This window comes from Barbatula barbatula (genome assembly GCF_947034865.1).
Source record: "Barbatula barbatula genome assembly, chromosome: 14".
NCBI classification, from domain to species: domain Eukaryota; kingdom Metazoa; phylum Chordata; class Actinopteri; order Cypriniformes; family Nemacheilidae; genus Barbatula; species Barbatula barbatula.
In genome coordinates, this window is record NC_136777.1 from 17,482,993 (window position 1) to 17,501,471 (window position 18,479).

Below are 18,479 nucleotides of genomic sequence, written 5' to 3' on the forward strand. Positions count from 1 at the left end.
CATCTGTTTCCCACGAGGTTATTTTCATGAAAAATGGATGACTTTCATTTTGCAGCTGGAGTAAGGTGTAAGCTGCCTTACACAAATGGGCTACTGGTATTTGTCTACCAAACAGTTTATGCTGTGATATGAATAGTCCTGTTACTCCAGAATTACATAAAGATTCATCTCTAATCTTTCAATGGATCTAAACAAGACACTTTTAAAGGTGAACTTTGGGGAAAACTTCTTTGAAAGCATGTCAGTAGAAGTTTCATTGGTCCGATGGAGGGATGTAGATGAATACAGCATCGCTTTGGTATGAACTTTTGTTGCAATGCACTCTGATGTCAAAAGACTTTTAGAATGGAGGGCCCAGTTCCCGCGCGCTCACGAGAGCACTTCTTCTTCTTCTTGGACGAGAGCACTTTGACGCATACGTATTAGGCTTGTGCGCCGAATGCCGTATGGGGCTTGCCACTATTGGACGACGGCGCTCAGACTCACAACGCAGAAAAGTGCTCTCATCCGAGAAGAAGCGCTCTTGTGAACGCACGCCATACACTTACAAGACAGAAGAGAATATATCCATTAAAGTCGCTATTTTGGTTTGTTTTTCGCACATAAAGCATTCTCGTCACTTAAAAAAGATTCAAGTGAGCCCTATGCGCGGATGGACCAATTTAACCTCTAGTACTTTCTGGACCTTGGCAAAAACTGACTCTATGGAAATAGAGCCTGGAGCCTGGAAATCTGTTAGATGTCTCCTAAATATCTTCATTTGTGCTCCGAAGATGGCGGGAGTTTTCTCTAAACATGTTTTATGTCATGTGGGTCAGTAACAAATCACACAAAGTTGATATTTGGGTGAACTTCCCCTTTAAATAAAACAGCCATTTGTACTCCACTGATATGACAAAGTCTTCATCTAAGTGAACTGCATTTTAAAAAATTTACATGTGTGCTATAAATACTTTTAGAAGGATGGTAATGCCATGAGTCACCAAACAGACAACACAAGCTGAGATTTTTGAAAGTATTAGAATTTTATTTGTGATGCAATGAATACACATCAAGACAGTGATGGCAAATGTTGGCATTCCAATTGAACAAAATCATACCAAATTAAATACAAAAGATTTGCGGTTATGTGACTAGAGAGATATGGTGAAAGAGGGTGATACATTGGTTTTGGGGTAGCTGTATGGTTCTGTTCCAAAACATAGCAAGTTGCCTGGGTAGGGTGATAGGGCATTATATGTGTGCTCCTGCCACAATTTAAAGGCACCATCATCGTATCTTTCTGCACTGTATCTTTAATGGACACGACAATCCCAGAAATAATAGTTAAAAAGCCCTTCATTCAAGATGGCACACAATGCAAGAAAAGATTGAGGACAAATCATCATAGATTCTATAAAACTGGTTAAATCACGTCTAGTCTTTTTTCTTAATATTTGTCTACATTATTGCTTATTAAACTTGTTGTTGTTAGCTTAGTAACACGCTGAATCTAATGAGCCATTTTAGCTGTTTTGCATGGAGTTGCTGCCTGTATAAAACATTCTAAATTAGCCGACCATAGAAAGCAAAGCTGCTTACTGTGCTTTGGAACAGAGCCTGTGACTTAAAATTAGCATCTTCTATTAATTTGAGGGGAGATGGGGCGTTTGATTTTGGCTTCCCAAGTTTTCAGACAATAAATGTCAAAGGCAATGATGCATGCAAAAAAGCAGCACTAGTCAACAGCAGGCTGAAGGCAAAACTGGAGCAAGTCCATGGTGGGAATGGCTACAACGTGCAGAATATTTCAGCATTTGTCGGAATGTCTCTTTCTGCTGGTCTTTTCTATCATGGTCTCAACCACTGTGGTCGTCTCTTCATAGCCCCTCACTTTTTTGTCTGGCGAGAGCTTCTCAATAGACTCCACTACTTCTACCTTCTCATAACTCATGGAGTCTGGGGGAATGGAGCTGTGCGATGGCATGGGTGGAGGGCCTCGGAAATGGCCTGGTTCCTCTGAGGTCTTGCTCTTGCTTCCAGGTTTGGATGAGGGCGGCTTGGAGCCCGGAGGAGGACTGGGGCTTTTGCTGCCATGAGGGCCTGGTGGTGGGCTTGGGTTCGGTTCTGGCTCTTTCACCTTTGAATGTGGCTCTCCATTTTTGGGCTTTCCGTTTCCGGGGGGCATAGGGGGAGTAGAAGGTGTGCCAGTCATGTCAGGATCATAAGGCATCATGCCATGTCTTATCGTGACAGAGATGTGACTGGCGGAGGGGGTGGTTGAGATGAAGCAGGGGTCAAGATAGTTTGAGTCGCCCGTCACCAAGACGTAATGGCCCTTGGTGAAAAAGTCAGCAATGGGCTCTGGTTTCCTAGCTCGCCTCATACGGTCACGAATGATGTTACAGAGAGTGTCGAAGGCCTTACTGATCTGGGCTCCATCAGGCACGTCCTCACGAGGAAAAGACTGCTCACTCCTTACCGCCGGTTCCTCCATCACCTGCGCTTTCTCTTCTTTCTCAAACTCTTCTGCTGTCCTCTCATCCAGTCCTCTCTCCATAGCTCCTTTGGAAGTGATCTCTTTCTTTTTCACTTTCTTGGCCAAGGTCTTCTGACGAGGCTTTACGCTGGTCATGTCTTGGATAACTTGGGTGATGTCTAAAAAAACATTTTAAAACATGCTTTTAAAATGAACATGCACTCTAAAAAATAAAGGTGCCTCACAATGACATAAAGAACCTTTAACGTCTGAAGAACCTTTCTGTTTTACAGAAGGTAAGAAAGAGGTCATTCTTTAAAGATCCTCTTACTGAATGGTTCTTTGTGGAACAAAAAAGGGTTCTTTTAGAATCGCTGTGAAGAACCTTTTAAGCACCTTTATTTTTAAGAGTGCTGTAAGGTTAAGTTCACTCTTAAAAATAAAGGTGCTTGAAAGGTTTTTCGTGATGCAAAAAAGAACAATTTTTTGGTTCCACAAAGAACCATTTAGTCTAAGGTTGTTAATCTGAAGAAAACAGAATGCTTTTTCAGATGTTAATGGTTCTTTTTGTAACCATATAAACAAAAAAGGGTTATTTTATGGCACCGTGAAGCACCCTTATTTTTTTATTTATATAAAAGTTATATAAAATATTTTAACATTTTAATTAGTCCAGGGATGGGCGACTCGCGGACCCAATATGGCTTGCAAATATCTTGATTCAGTATTTTAACACCATGTGTCCACCAACGCATTTTGTGTTACTTTTAACTCAACTGTGTGTTATGCCTTTCATTAATTTAACATCAAAATACCCACAAGCTGTTAAAAACACCCAATGTGTTCAAATTGGACAACATGCATGAATAAGGTTAGTTGTTTAGGTCAGTTTATTTATAGATTTACATCATTCAGTATCAACTGAAGATCATTTAGATATGTAGGTAACACTTTACCGCAAGGTTGTATTTGTAAACATTAAATGCAGTAAATAAAATAACTAACAATGCGCATTGTTACAACTGTTACAACATTTGATTTGAATGTATTAGTAAACGCTGAAATGATCATGAACCAATACTATTAAATGCTCGGGAAGAATTGCTCATTGGTAACTAATGCATTAACTAACCAACCTTATTGTGAAGTGTTATCAATGTTTTATCCATTTCTGTTGAAAAGATAAGCATCGTAAACCAGCTTGGAGCATTCATGGAAATTCAAGGTAATCTAAGGTCGGCTTTTCTGCTGAGAAGTTTAAAATGTCTTAAATGTCCCACATATAAGCACAAGGATAAATTAACTTTTTTCCACTTAAGAAAACTTTTTTGGCAAACAACAATTACTCAAGCGCTTCTCAACTCAACGTGGTACCATGAACTCTCACATACGTAAAGGCCATTGTCATTTATCACTGTTAACAGGGCCAATCCAATGACCTTAGAAGCAATTGGACTGTGTTTCTGAATTACAGCCGCCTGAGCAGGATAACACGAGACAAAGAATGGGAATGATTGACAGCTGTGTGGGCGGAAATCTTCGTTTAGGGTGGCAGCTGCTGGCTGCTGATTTGTTGAATGTGCAAGACTATGATAATGATGCAGTCATGTTACATAACCCCACCCATCCCCAGGATTCTCACCTTTTCCTTTCCTGGTTGTGCTTGGACTATGGGTGTATTTGTAATTGGTTGTTAACAAGGTAATGGGTGTTCCAATTATTGCCGAATTCAACCTGTGACAGTCAGAGGAGAAAAGCAAAATGCACATTTAAACACAAAACATTTTGGAAAGAACCCATTACAAATATCCAAGGCTTGTGAATACTAAAACATCTTCTGCACCTTATATTTTTTACGTCTAAAAATAACATTTCCAGATCGAATCTTAGGAGTGATAAAAATGTAGTTATACTGCCACTGTGTGGCATAGCCTACTATAACAAAATAGCCAACAAACAATCAAACTTCTAACATGTTAGTGAATCTAACAACAAACATGATTATACACACTGCAGTCCATATACAGTCTCATAACCATAATACACCTGATAATGATGATGATATTCTCACCTGTTGTCTTCATTCTCGATGATTCTCTTGTACCTCTCAAGTTCATTCTCCAGAGAGGTCTGGTATCCGGCCAGCTGTCGACATTTGTTGGTGTATTTCTCGAGCGACTTCTCTGCCTCCTCAATATCTTTCCTGAGGGACTCGATTTGTTCATTGTAAAGTTGGATTTCATCATCATAGCTCTCTTGTGTGGTCTTGATGGTTTGTTCCAATATGGCGGTCTAAGATAAACAGACACATGGTAGAAAGATAAAGATACAATTCGTAAAAATATATAACTATATAATATGTATAACACAATAAAAATTATATAAATTTAGTTTTGAAAACTATAAAATACAATTATTTTAGAGTTTTGCACTATTAGGCTGGTGGGTTACATAGAAAAGACAATGCTAAATGCAGTAAACTAATTGTTTAATTGTGCCATTGATGCTTGCGTCACATCCTGTAAAAAGAACCTCTTGTATTTATACATTCATGTTTCTCTTTTTTTTAAAGGCTATTGCATCTAAGCTCAAAGATATTTCACACATTGCATTTCTTAAATTTAGTTTACAAACAATTGTAATGATTTTAAATAAAATGTAAATATTTTTATGAGATGTGCTCAAAGAGCAGTGCGTTCAGTGAGAAAGCATCAATCTTTTCTCATCTCCTGTCACAGTACAGTACAGTACAGTACCTCCTTCTGCAGGCGCTGCTTCTGAGCCTGCAGCTGACAGATGGCGCTCTTGTACTCCTCCAGCTGACTCCTCAGGGCTGGAACCCTCCGCTGAGCGATCAACCTCTCCTGTTCCTGTACAGAGAAAAGAAAGAAAAGTATTTCGTATTCTGATCACATGGAGGTGAAAAAGTCACTTAGTGCTCTGAAGGTCAAACATGCGCATAATCAAGCCTTCATTCAGAAAGTATATCCAGAAGGCTACATGTCTTTGAGTGCCACTTCAGGAATCAAGGAATCATCACATCTGGTATTCACTTCTGCACTCTTTTCTAACTGCATCACTTCTAGAAATGTCTATTTTATTAATTGCGATGACTGTACCAACCATCTAATGAAAGTGCAAGTGTTATTGCATCATTAATACAGGCGATATCGACAGCCCAGCATCTACTTTTATGGCTGCTACTCGCACTAAAATGTACATTTTCAGTCATTAACTTGTCCAAATTGAATTAGCGTTGTAAAGCTATTACAGGTGTTAGTGGTTTTGTGTGGCCTTTGAGAAGCAAGGAAATGTCAGGAGAATGAAAGGCAGATTGAATTTGATAGCTTGTCGCCCAGTCACAGCACCCTATTACTGCACGGCCACAGGGTGGATGATATAAGCTCAATGATTAAAGTAATAAATCACCCGAAAATGACGATTCTGTCATCATTTACTCTCACACTCCAAACCCGTATGACAAAAGACTAGTTCGTCTTCTCGATTCAAGATCATTTCATGAATAATTAGTTTGGGGGATTCAGTAGTACATTATGAATCACACTAACGCTTAATACAGCACCCAAAAGTGTGTTCTTAAAAGTATTGAGCTTTTGATGATTTCATCAACCATCAGGGTTAAAAAACAATGAGTTTAATGTTAGAATCGCACTGAAATAACATGACAGATAACAATTCTTCAGCATGTCACAATTCATCATTCATGTTCTTGCACAAATGAGGTACAAGGTAGCCGTTCAGACACAAGGACAGAGGACCCAGGCGCAGAAAGCGGGTAAGGGTTACCAAGAGACTTTAATAATAATAATAAAACAAAAACCCACGAGGGGGTAAAATAACAAAGAAATAAACATGACGTATAAACAAGACCACGGACTAACTAAACTAGACAGGACTAAAAGTCAAATTTACCATAGTTTACAAATAACTTGACTATACTGATAAGACAGGAACTCACCCACCTGAATCACAACGAACCAACACAGGACAGAAAACACAGGGGCATTATAAAGAGAACAAATTCAGAGGGGAAAAGGTAATAATCATAACAAGTAATAATGAGGAAATGAGAGGGCGGGGACAAAGACAAGACCGGAGAGAGTGTATGTAAGGCCATAAGGGCCATAATTACCTCTCTCCTCATAAAACATAAGGTTCACGTCATGTCTTTCTTGGTCTGGTGGCAGAATCATGACAGTTGCCGACATCATTTAAGTGTAAAATTGGTCAAATATTGTGTTGTTTCTTCCATAAAAACTGAAAGCCACACAGGGTTGAAAGCATGAGTGTGAGTAAATGATGACATGACTGATGTGTTTGACTGCAGACCGGTAGGCGTAGGACATCAATGAAAAGCAAACGCAACTCGACGGTACTGCTTTCAAACCACTCTCTGATACTTGTATGCAAGCACCACTAGTGCAATTGCTTAGGCTTAGAACAAGCCCCTATAATTACAATTCTGCAGAACACATATTTCTTCAAAGAGACCTCCGGCTCACAAGATATTTGTTAAAGGGATAGTTCACCCAAAAAATAAAATGCTGTCATCATTTACTCACCCTCAGTTTGTTCCAAACCTGTATAAATGTAATTGTTCTGCTAAACACAACGGAAGATATTTGGAAGAATGTCAGTAACAGATCAAACAGATCTCATCCTCCTTTACCTCCATAGTAGGGAAAATAAATACTTTGGGAGTCAATGGAGGATGAGATCTGTTTGAGTAAATGAGTACATAATTTTCATCTTTGGGTGAACTGTTCCTTCAAGTCCCTTCCCTCGAGACAGTTGTGCTTAAAAGTCCCAGTAGATGAGCAGTTCATTAGCATTGGTCATATCGTCAACCACTAACAACATTTTAATATAAATATGTTAAATACAAAAGAAGGAATTAAAAGTATGATTTAGGGAAAACACTGTAGAGTAAGTACCGTTGTTCTTTCCTCTTAGTACCTGTGGTGCACATTTTAAACCCATACATAATATGACACGTCTTTGTCAGCACCCCTGCTGACATACATGAACATTAAAGGTGCCGCAGAGAGACTGATCACTGAGGGAACATTCAGAGCACCGCACTAATTTCAATGGCACCGCTGCCACACAGATCTTATTTTGTGTGACAAAAGAGAATCAGCTCGGGCCCCGAGGTGTTGAGAACCACAAGGTTACCTTACCTCTGAGACCGACACGTTTGCCAACAGAGGAACGGTCTGGTTGATCTGATGCAGAATGTTGAGATACGTCTGAATCTCAGCGAGGTTCTGTGTGGAAAAATAACAAGAGAAGGGATGAATGAAGATACACCTGACCGATTTCATTGCTCAATAAATATTTAGCTTCACATTAAACTGTATGAATGAAATCACATTAATAACAAGATATCGAAATAACTGGCTTCTGCCAATATTTTCAGTTCAAGTTAAGTTGAACTACAGTTGTAGTTTATAAAGAAGGATTATTACTGTATGTTTGCACCAACTGAGGACTGCTACAGTAATAGTTAGGTATTTATTGTAGCTGTGTGTCTGTTTTTTGGAAATATTATATTTGATTATTATACTATTATGGATGACATAGATTTTTATTATGTGGAAACTCTGTAAAGAAATGTATGGGGAAACCATGGTGGAAAATAGTGAAATGTACCTGTAACATCATTACATTAGCATTTACTTTAATTGTTCATTACATATAATCTGACCAAATAATGAACATTTTCCTTATATAGGAGTGAACTCCGCTTTTTTAAAGATGGAGTCACATCTGTATGAAGCTGCAGTGAGTCTAGACATGTGCATTAAGAAAGTAAACTAACAGTTGGACTGACTGATGTTCTGTAAAAGGATCACTCTGATTTGACTTGGAGCATTCACAAGTGACTTTCCAGTATAGATTTGTCATACAGGCCACCGTTCTGCTGGCAACAGCAGAACAATTTCACACAAGAGCTTTCCAGAGGCTACTTAAATACATAGAAGCATAAATAAGGGTTGCAGTCACCTCCTACCTACCTTTTTGTGCCTCTCTTTGGTTGCATTGACATCATCTTGGAGGAACTGCAGCTGGATCTGATACTCAAGGTTCCTCAATAGCACCATATCGGCTTCCTGCAGACAAGAGAGCAAATGGACTCAGCGAGGGATCACAGTCGTGTCACACAAATATTTTCTCTTGAAAATGTCACACACGCAACAGGGGTGTAGAAGTAGTTCAGAAATGTCTGCCTCAACATTTCAACCCTAGCTACTCTGTCTTATTGACATGAATGCATACTTTCATGAGATTTGCTGGCATATCTTTAGAGAGCCGGGCTTTGAGAGATACTTCCAGCATCTTTCATATTCTCAGTTATCAAGAGTTGTTTGTACTTATTATTAAGCCTATTGTTACAGTTATACACCGTGTAATTTAATGAGCATTGGTGGCTTTTATAATATTGGTGTTGTTGGCTTTGTCCTGCATTGCATTGATTTGACCAAAGTCAAGGTTAATTGTTTTAGGCACTGCATTCATGTTTTCCTTTGAATCTGTTGCTCAGGGGAGGGTGCAGTTTATTTTTTACCTTATTAAGCTGTTCCAGTGAGCACCGCAGCTGTTCTTGATATTCGCTTTCATTTCTGCATCTGTGGACAGCAGAGAGACATTCAATACAGTTAGTTTCAGAAGTCATGTGTGTTAATAGTGCGATTATTACAATTATTGTGACCAGTAGGAACAAGAAGTGTTATTGATCAAGTCTGTGCCGCACTTAGGGCTGCAATTTGTCTTTAGTGTGCTGCTCTATAGATTTCTGTGTTATGAAACACTGAAAACATGATCCAGACCAGCCTCCAGACAATGTTTTCCACTGACTAAAGACATTTGGCTAGCTGTTATTATTTTAGCTTTGAACCAACAAATCTTGGAAGAACCCAGATGGACCATACAGTATATAAACCTGCAGACCTTTAAGTAGTATATTCAACAAAACCATCGACCCATGGCCAGGTTCCCCATGAAGCAGTATTGATGCTCTAGAGATGTTATCACAAAATGTATAAAATTTTTTGAGTAAACCAAAAATGTGAAGATGTTTTCTGCTAGCCAACTAGCCCACCGAAAAAATAACTGAAATGAATATAAACAGCTAGATCTTATTAGGCAGATGCCTTTCACATTTCTCCTTCTTATTTGTTTTCTATAGCATATACTAAACTACATATTATTTATGTGGAACAGATATATGGAATGTATTAATAAAATATTTAATAAAAAATAAAGATAATAAAATAACCACAATCAACATTTGACATCTATGTTTTTTAGGTAAGCAACCGATGAAAGGGTACTGTGACTGTTGCAAAACAAACCCCAAAATCCCTGATCTCTCTATTTCTTATATGTTTTTTTTTTGGGACCGTATAGTATTTCTCACCGAGTGCAATGTATTAAACTGTATTTCTCATGTTTTCTAACCTGCTGTTGTAGTCATCCAGCATACATTCAGCATCTTTAAGCTCTCTCTCCAGTTTGGCTCGGTCAGACTGCAGTTCTCTGATGCGCTGTCTGTTGACGCTGATCTGCTCACTGAAGGCCTCCTCCAATCCGGAATCCTCCTCCATCCGCTGAAGAGTCTCCAGCTGCTTGCGGAACACGGCATTGCGCTGCTCCAGCACACGAGCCCGATTGATGTAACGTGCAAAGCGGCTGTTCAGCTCTTGAAGGCTCTCCCAGCCAGGAACGGACTTTGTAGAGGTCCCAGCGGTTGTAGCAGTCTCCGTCTCCGGGCTGCTGGGCTCCTCAAAGACATCAGAGCGCTCATACTTATCTTTGCGCACCTCGCGCAGGTACCAGGTCTTGAACATGCTGAGAGCGGGATGGTGTCCTCCGCGATCCTCTGTTTGTGTGCTTCACCCCTTAGCACCTTTAGTGTGTGAAAACTAGTATGCTCACCCTCCGCTGTCTCATGCTAGACTAAACTCTGCCCATTTGGGCCAAGGGGCCAAATAGCTAAAACACTTTTCAACCCGTTATTTCACATGAGATCACCTGTAGATTCTTCCAGCGGAGTCCTCTGCATAAGGCTAGAAAAACATTGTCATTGTTGAGGGCTTTGCTGTAGAGAGCAATCTATTGAGTGGTTCTTTTGTTTTCCGATCAGTGGCCGTTTCTACAATCACAATGACTTACTTCTATGGCCCTCTGTTTGAGAATGAAAAATTGCACAGCCTGCTATTTCATGGGACAAACAACATTTCGACTACAGTCTGGCAATGGCACACATCACAGTCAGTAATCTGTCCATTGTCTGCATATTTTAATATCATTATACAGTACATAGGATAATGTAACTTAGCATTGTCACGGAACAGTATTAGTCCTGCTGAATAAAAGCAGCTTAAACTAACCTAAGCCAACTATATGGCCTTACAGCCTGCTTGGACCAGTTTCTTTTGGTCTTCTTTTTCAGCTTGTCAAATCACGAAATGTTTGAAATAAATACAAAAATAAAAGTAGCACAAAAGCTTATTGTCAGGCAATGCACAATAGAGCTAGTACACAACCCTGTTGAAAGAAAACAGCATATGCTGGTAAGTTATGTTTTGTAGCTGGTATAAACTGGTTCAAGCTGGTGCTGAGCTAGAAGTTAGTTGCTCGGGACCAGCTTAGGGCCGTCACATGACCAGCTTAAACCAGCACAAACCAGCTACCTTGTGTCATGATTCTAACGCATCATGTCATGTTTCTCTTGGTCTAGAGGCAGGATCATGACAGAACCTCATGTTTAATGTGGAGAGAGTTTATTGTTAATTGTTTATTAGGCTTGCCATATGCTCTCTCTGTCTCGTCTCTGTTCCCATACTCTCACTTCCTCGTTATTGATTCGATTCCGTTGTCTTGTGGCTTTATTCCGTTGTGTTGTGGCTTTATTCTGTTGTGTTGTTGCTTTATTCCGTTGTTTTGTGGCTTTATTCTGCTGTGTTGTGGCTTTATTCTGCTGTGTTGTGGCTTTATTCCGTTGTATTGTGGCTTAATTCCGTTGTGTTGTGGCTTTATTCTGTTGTGTTGTGGCTTTATTCTGTTGTGTTGTGGCTTTATTCCGTTGTGTGAACTTATATTTGCTTTTTAATTTTGTTTTGCTCAACCGAAGGTGTGTGTCTCGCTTTGTGTCCGGTATTCTGTTTTAGGACACCGGCAAGCGGAAGAGCAAAGTCCTTTCAAGTAAAAATGTAGGGATGTTGTAATGGCAACAAATATGGTTTGATGCAGAATATTATGTTAGATGTTACATGTTGTGAATTTTTGAAATTATAACGGTTATCCTTTTTCCATATATTTTGACTTTTTGGACGCTCAGAAGTTATATTTGGATCACAGGAATCACACCCTCTACTGGAATAAAAATGTATGAATAAATGGATGCGTATTGTTAGGATAGGTAGCCTTATACTAAACATCAGGGACCCGTTTCAATAAGGAGGTTCAAGCAACACTGAGTTAAAATATGAACTCGGAGTTGATTTACTCAGATAACTGCTACTCTGAGTTTTCTGTTTCAGAACAGCTGGTTTCAATGAGTTCAATCCACTCTGAGTAAGTTTACTCTAGGTTACGCGCGTTCATCGCGGCTTTAAAAAGCCATCATCAACACATATATACCTAAGATTTTTGTCATGTAGGTGCAATCCTTTTGCAATAAAAAGAACATGGCAGCAGCTGAAAATAAAATATAAAAACATCATTCAGTCCGGTGAGTTTAAATGCTTGCTTGTAGAATGCCTGACTGGGAAATGTTTGATATATTTAATAAACTGGCCTTGAAAGTTATGAGGATATGATAACCGAGCACTGTGGCTATAGAAGACAAAAAACTGCCCATGCTTGCCCCTGCTCCAGCTATGTGTAACGGAGGCCAGCTAGTGAAGAGCTGTGCAGTGTGTAAGCCTCACTCCAAACGGCGTAGGCAAGTTCAACACCGCTCGCGCTTCAAAAAGGGGGCGGAGATTGGAACAAACCTCGGGTTAGTGGAATAAAACCTGCTCCCGACCAGGTTAGGTTCACAGAGTATGTAACTATGGTTACTCACTCTAAGTATAAGATACCTTGATTTCTGAAACGGGCTTGACTTACCCCGCGGTCGCAGGTTTAATATACCTCGCGTTCTGAAACTGAAAACCCAGAATATCTCGTTTTCTTTGGTTAACTTACTCAGAGTTTGCACTTACCTTGCTTTCTGAAAAGGCTCCCAGGACACAAATTGAAATTCTTATTTCATCGTCAACCACAAAACGTATTGGGAAGCCAGCTAATTACAGATATTCGAAGTAGATAAAATGATGTAAAATAAAAACAAATTTGAGAATATAATAAATAATAAAATGTAACAATATGCATTTAATTGCATAGTACACACCTTCATAAACATAAAATATTCGCTAACCTGCGGGAAAACAAAGTGATTTAGAATGTTGTATTTCTATTTGCTGACATTTTGAGGGTAAGCTACGTTTTAGCTTAGCAATAACATTAAAACAGGCAACAGTGGTGCAACTCTTTAATGAGCACTGAAATTATACATTGTCTAAAATGCAGACGGTCAATTTGACGGCCATGGCAGTTCGAGGTAGAAATACTCTGAACTCTTTTGTAATTATAATAAAACAACAATGTTAGAATTAAATATACATATATTTAAGAAAAGTCAGGGTACTGTAGTTAAATTGGTTTTATTTCAACAAAGTTGTTACCTTATATTATAAAAAAATGGTCAAAATGACTGCCTTGGTAGTTCTAGTGTTAACAGGTTCTTTATATGGAAGCAGGGGTATATTTCAACTCAGTCATCCCAACGAACTGCTGAAGAACTACTGAAGCACCAAAATATGGTGCAATATAGCACTTAAAGCTATTACCCTATGATTATGAGCCAAGAAACCACTTTCAGAATTATATAGCACCATTTTGTTAAGAGTGCATGGTCGTAATACTTGATACTGGAGCGCTGGAGATACAGATGGCCGGGGTGGAGAATACTGGAAATGGTCATCATGACCGCAACGTAGTTTGCTGTTCATGGCTGTGATGAGGGATTCAAGAACATTTCCAAGTTATGCACGAGATACATTCGGTTGCTAATGCTATTATGGCCGAGGAGGTGATCTCTGAGCTATACTCAGGAACAGCAGTTGGTGCATGGCTGAGTGTTGGATGGAGGATGGATCGCAGAGAGGACAGGAGGTGGAGTTTCGAGGCAGGGATTGAGTCTATGAAGACGGCTCGTACCAGGATGACTGGAGTGGACTGGGAATCTTCGTACAGTGTGATACCAGCAGTGCCATCTGCCTCAAACACAGTGTCACTAAATCGATGTGACCCAAAAATGCACAGCACAGTGTCAATATATCGAGCTAGAGAACTGATGGTAGTGGTCATTGGTAATTGCTCGAAGATGTGGTCATCTAGTCCACTCAAGAAGATGGTCTTAAAGGTGTCATCTTCCCATAGCACCAGATGGCTTATCTCGAGGAACTCCTCCACAGGAATCAGGTGAGGAAGTGTCCATATGCCTGACCTAAATACTTAACAAACCCTAAATGGGGTGAAATGCAAAAGAACCCAATGTATAACAACAAATATGAAATCAAAAATGCAATGACTCTGTGTAACAGGATGTAGTAAATATGCACCAGGCACGAAAAGGAAAAACGAATAGAATACTCAAAGAATAACGGATTCACAAGATCACCTATGCAGATAACAATTATGGCAGGAAGTAAGAAGTATGCTTAATTGGTGGCTGTCCAGGGAGCGGGCTCCGAGCTTGCCGGTTCCTATCGAACCCGGAGCACTCCCCCCCTGGCAAAGCAAGTGCACCGAGCTCGGAAATAGCACAAATCCGGAGCGCACCCCCCTAGTTTCTGCGAGAGAAGAGCTGGGGTGTCATGATTCTGCCTCATCGTGTCTGGTCTTTCTTGGTCTAGTGCCAGCCTCATGTTTTGTGTGGAGAAAAACATATTATTGTTTGTCATGGCATTAAATGCGTTCTTGTTTCTCCGGTCTTGTCTATGGCCCCGCCCCTCAATTCCCTCGTTGAGCTTTCCATTAGTGTTTCATCATCTGCACCTGCCTTGTGTTTATTTACCCCCTGTTAGTCTCCACATTTAATGCCCCAGTGTCTTTGTCCTGTGCCTAGTCGAATGCTGGATTTCCTTGCCCCATGTCTTGATTTCGTTTGTATTATATATTGTTGTATAAGTTTTAATAGTAAGTTCGTTATCCTGTTTTCTTATTTGTGGGGGTCTTTTCTTTCAAGTTTGTGTTTTGTTATAGTTTTCCCCATTGTGGGTTTATTAAAAGTTTTGTGTTTTGCATCGCTTGGGTTCTTCTGCCACATCCTGACAGAAATGTAAAACAACGTATAAGGGATGTTGAAATGTAAACAAAAACAGGACAGACATATATCTACACCCAAACACTGTAACTGAAGAGACAACTAAACAAGACACAGATGTTAAATGATGAAGCAGGAAACTAATATAATTAATATGCCAACTAATATGTGACTAAAACTAAAGAAGGGAATGAACCAATGGACACTAACTGAAACGAATACACAGTAGATAGAACCCCCATATAACATACTTGTCAGGATCTGGGTATCCTCCTTATCTCTTCCTTTACACTCTCGCTCTCATTTACCCCTTTACACACACATTTATACTGAGTTATTCTTCATCTTTCTTTGATACACGTTAACCCTGTTTTCACCTGTCGCTCGTCACAATCAGCGCTCGCGCTGTCTTGCTGTGACACCTGTTTCTCGTCTTGTCTTAATTAGTCTGTCTACTTCTAGCGTTTGTTCCTTCTGTTTCTTGTCGGATTATTTTGTGAGTTAGATCGTGTCTGCTGGCTTTAGATTTACCCTGTCTTGTTTTTTAGAGCTGTCTTGCCTTGTGTACCCTGCCTCCAGCGACCGGTTGAGATCGGTCAGTTCACTGGACTCTGTTCTATCTCCCCGAGCCGTGTGGATTACTCTGTCATCTAGGGGAATTGTTCCCGGAGACATACGGATTATTTTTGTGTTATTTTTTCCCTGTTTTGTTCCTGACCTCCTCGGGAGAGCATTTCTGTTCTATTTTTGCACAACGATTGAGTCTGGCATTTTTGGTTGTACATTAAAGTCTCTGGATTGTACCTACCTCGCTCTTGGGTCTTCTGTTTCGTACCTCATAACAGAATAATCCGACCACGATGGATCCAGCGAGGGAGGAATCGATTCGCTCTGCGGTGGAGGTACAAGGTGTCCTGCTGGGTCGGCACGAGGAGGAATTAGCAGCAGCAAGACGAGTTGTTGAGGGGTTGGTGGCTCAGGTTAATGATCTGTCTGTGCGTCTTCTTCACGCACAGTCTGAGCCTTCAGTGGTCTCTTCTCGTCCTGCTCTTCCCGAACCCCGCATTAATAACCCTCCGTGTTACTCTGGGGAACCGACAGAGTGCAGAGCCTTTTTGACTCAGTGTGAGGTGACTTTTTCTCTGCAACCACAGACCTATGCTGAGGATCGCGCCCGCATCGCCTATGTCATTTCCCTTCTGTCCGGGCGCGCTCGTGAGTGGGGTACCTCCCTGTGGCAGGCAGGCAGCTCCTGTTGCAGCAGTTTCGATCGTTTTAGAGAGGAGATGATCAAGGTTTTTGACCAGTCTGTTTTTGGACGTGAGGCTTCTCGCATGCTGACTACTATTCGCCAAGGAGGAAGATCGGTGGCCGACTTCGCCATAGAATTCCGCACACTTTCCACCACCTGCGAATGGAATGAACCAGCTTTAGTTGCTCGCTTTTTGGAGGGTCTGAATGTGGAATTAAAGGAGGAGATTTACGCTCGGGGATCACCAGCTGAGCTAGACCCACTTATCGAGCTGGCTATTCGCCTGGATCGATGCTTTGATCAGCGACGACGGGTTCGTAGAGTTTCCACCACACCTCGTGAGCCCCTCCTGCCGTCTACTTCTGTGTCTGAGCCCGAACCCATGCAGTTGGGTGGCATCCGCCTCCAGCCTGGTGAGAAACAACGCCGTTTATCCAACAGACTGTGCCTTTACTGTGGTGCGGCTGGACATTTTGCTGTTTCCTGTCCGGTAAAAGCCAATGCTCGCCGGTAGACAGAGGAGTACTGGCGAGCGCGGCTGTAACATCCTCTCCTTCAAGGTCTCGCACCACATTGCCTGTTACCATCCGTTGGGCTGGTTGTTCCATCTCTTGCTCTGCGTTGATCGACTCTGGAGCCGAGGGGAACTTCATGGATGTGGAGTGGGCTCGAGAGCATAACATCCCTCTGGTGGATTTGGAGGGTGGTTCCACTGTCTATTCCTTGGATGGTAAGGTCCTTGCGGAGGTCCGCCGTGTCACCAGTCCGGTGAGTCTGACCGTGTCGGGAAACCACCAAGAGACTATTTCTTTTCTTATTTTTCGATCTCCCTATTGTCCTGTTGTTTTAGGGCATCCTTGGCTTGTCCAACATAACCCTCAGATTGACTGGGTCAGGAGTACTATTTTGTCTTGGAATCTCTCATGTCATGTTAATTGTTTAGTTTCTGCCATTCCTGTCGTGCCTTCTGCCTCTGTGTTTCAGGAAGAACCTGGTGATCTGTCCGGAGTCCCGGAGGAGTACCACGATTTGCGGGCGGTCTTCAGTCGTGCCCGGGCGGTGTCCCTCCCGCCTCATCGGCCCTATGACTGTTCCATTGATCTCCTTCCGGGTGCCACGCCTCCCCGCGGTAGATTATACTCTCTTTCTGCTCCTGAACGAGAGGCTTTAGAGAAGTATCTTACGGAGTCGCTACAGGCTGGGATCATTGCTCCATCTTCCTCTCCTGCCGGTGCGGGGTTCTTCTTTGTGAAGAAGAAAGATGGCTCATTGAGACCCTGTATCGATTATCGAGGTTTGAACGACATAACGGTCAAGAACCGCTATCCCTTGCCCCTTATGTCTTCAGCTTTCGAGGTTTTACAGGGAGCTAGATTCTTCACAAAGTTGGACTTGCGTAACGCGTACCATCTTGTTCGCATTAGGCAGGGGGACGAATGGAAGACCGCGTTTAACACCCCTGTCGGTCATTTTGAATACCGTGTCCTTCCTTTCAGTTTGGCCAACGCCCCTGCTGTTTTTCAGTCACTGGTCAACGACGTCCTACGTGACATGTTAAACGTCTTCTTATTTGTTTACCTAGACGACATCCTAATTTTCTCTCCTTCTCTCGAGGTACACGTCCAACATGTCCGTCGAGTTTTGCAGCGTTTACTCGAGAATCGTCTTTTTGTCAAGTCTGAGAAGTGTGTTTTTCATTCTAGTTCTGTGACTTTTCTGGGCTCGGTGGTCTCTACTGAGGGCATCAGTATGGACCCCGAGAAGGTACGGGCGGTCCTCGAGTGGCCTGTTCCCGAGTCTCGCGTCGCCCTTCAGCGCTTTTTAGGCTTCGCTAACTTTTACAGACGGTTTATTCGTAATTTCAGCCAGGTGGCCGCTCCCCTGTCCGCCCTTACGTCGACGAAGTCTGGGTTTGTTTGGTCAGAGATGGCACAGGAGGCTTTCGATAGACTTAAGAGGTTGTTCACCTCCGCGCCCATCCTTATCACGCCCGATCCCAAGGGACAGTTTGTGGTCGAGGTTGATGCTTCCGACGTTGGGGTTGGGGCTATTTTGTCACAGCGTTCCCCTCTTGACAACAAGATTCACCCGTGCGCCTTTTTTTCGCACCGCCTTTCACCGGCAGAACGAAATTATGATGTCGGTAATCGAGAGCTTCTAGCTATTCGGTTGGCTCTGGGAGAATGGCGACACTGGTTAGAGGGGGCCAGTGTTCCATTCATTGTTTGGACAGACCACCGTAACCTCGAATATATTCGTTCCGCCAAGAGACTGAACGCTCGACAGGCCCGTTGGGCCTTATTTTTTGGTCGTTTTGATTTTTCGATTTCGTTCAGACCAGGTTCTAAGAATCTCAAGCCTGATGCCCTTTC

General features: G+C 41.7%; 1 protein-coding gene across 1 annotated transcript; it reads right to left on the bottom strand.

Moving 5' to 3' along the window:
* Positions 1–837: 837 nt before the first annotated feature.
* bfsp1 (beaded filament structural protein 1) lies at positions 838–10,678 on the bottom strand. Its single transcript, XM_079473574.1, has 8 exons — positions 9,941–10,678; positions 9,048–9,108; positions 8,497–8,592; positions 7,660–7,746; positions 5,215–5,328; positions 4,530–4,750; positions 4,101–4,192; positions 838–2,637 (listed from the first exon to the last, which is right to left on the bottom strand). Exons 1-8 carry the CDS (start codon positions 10,327–10,329, stop codon positions 1,790–1,792), a joined length of 1,908 nt encoding a protein of 635 aa, XP_079329700.1. The 5' UTR covers positions 10,330–10,678; the 3' UTR covers positions 838–1,789.
* Positions 10,679–18,479: the final 7,801 nt, after the last annotated feature.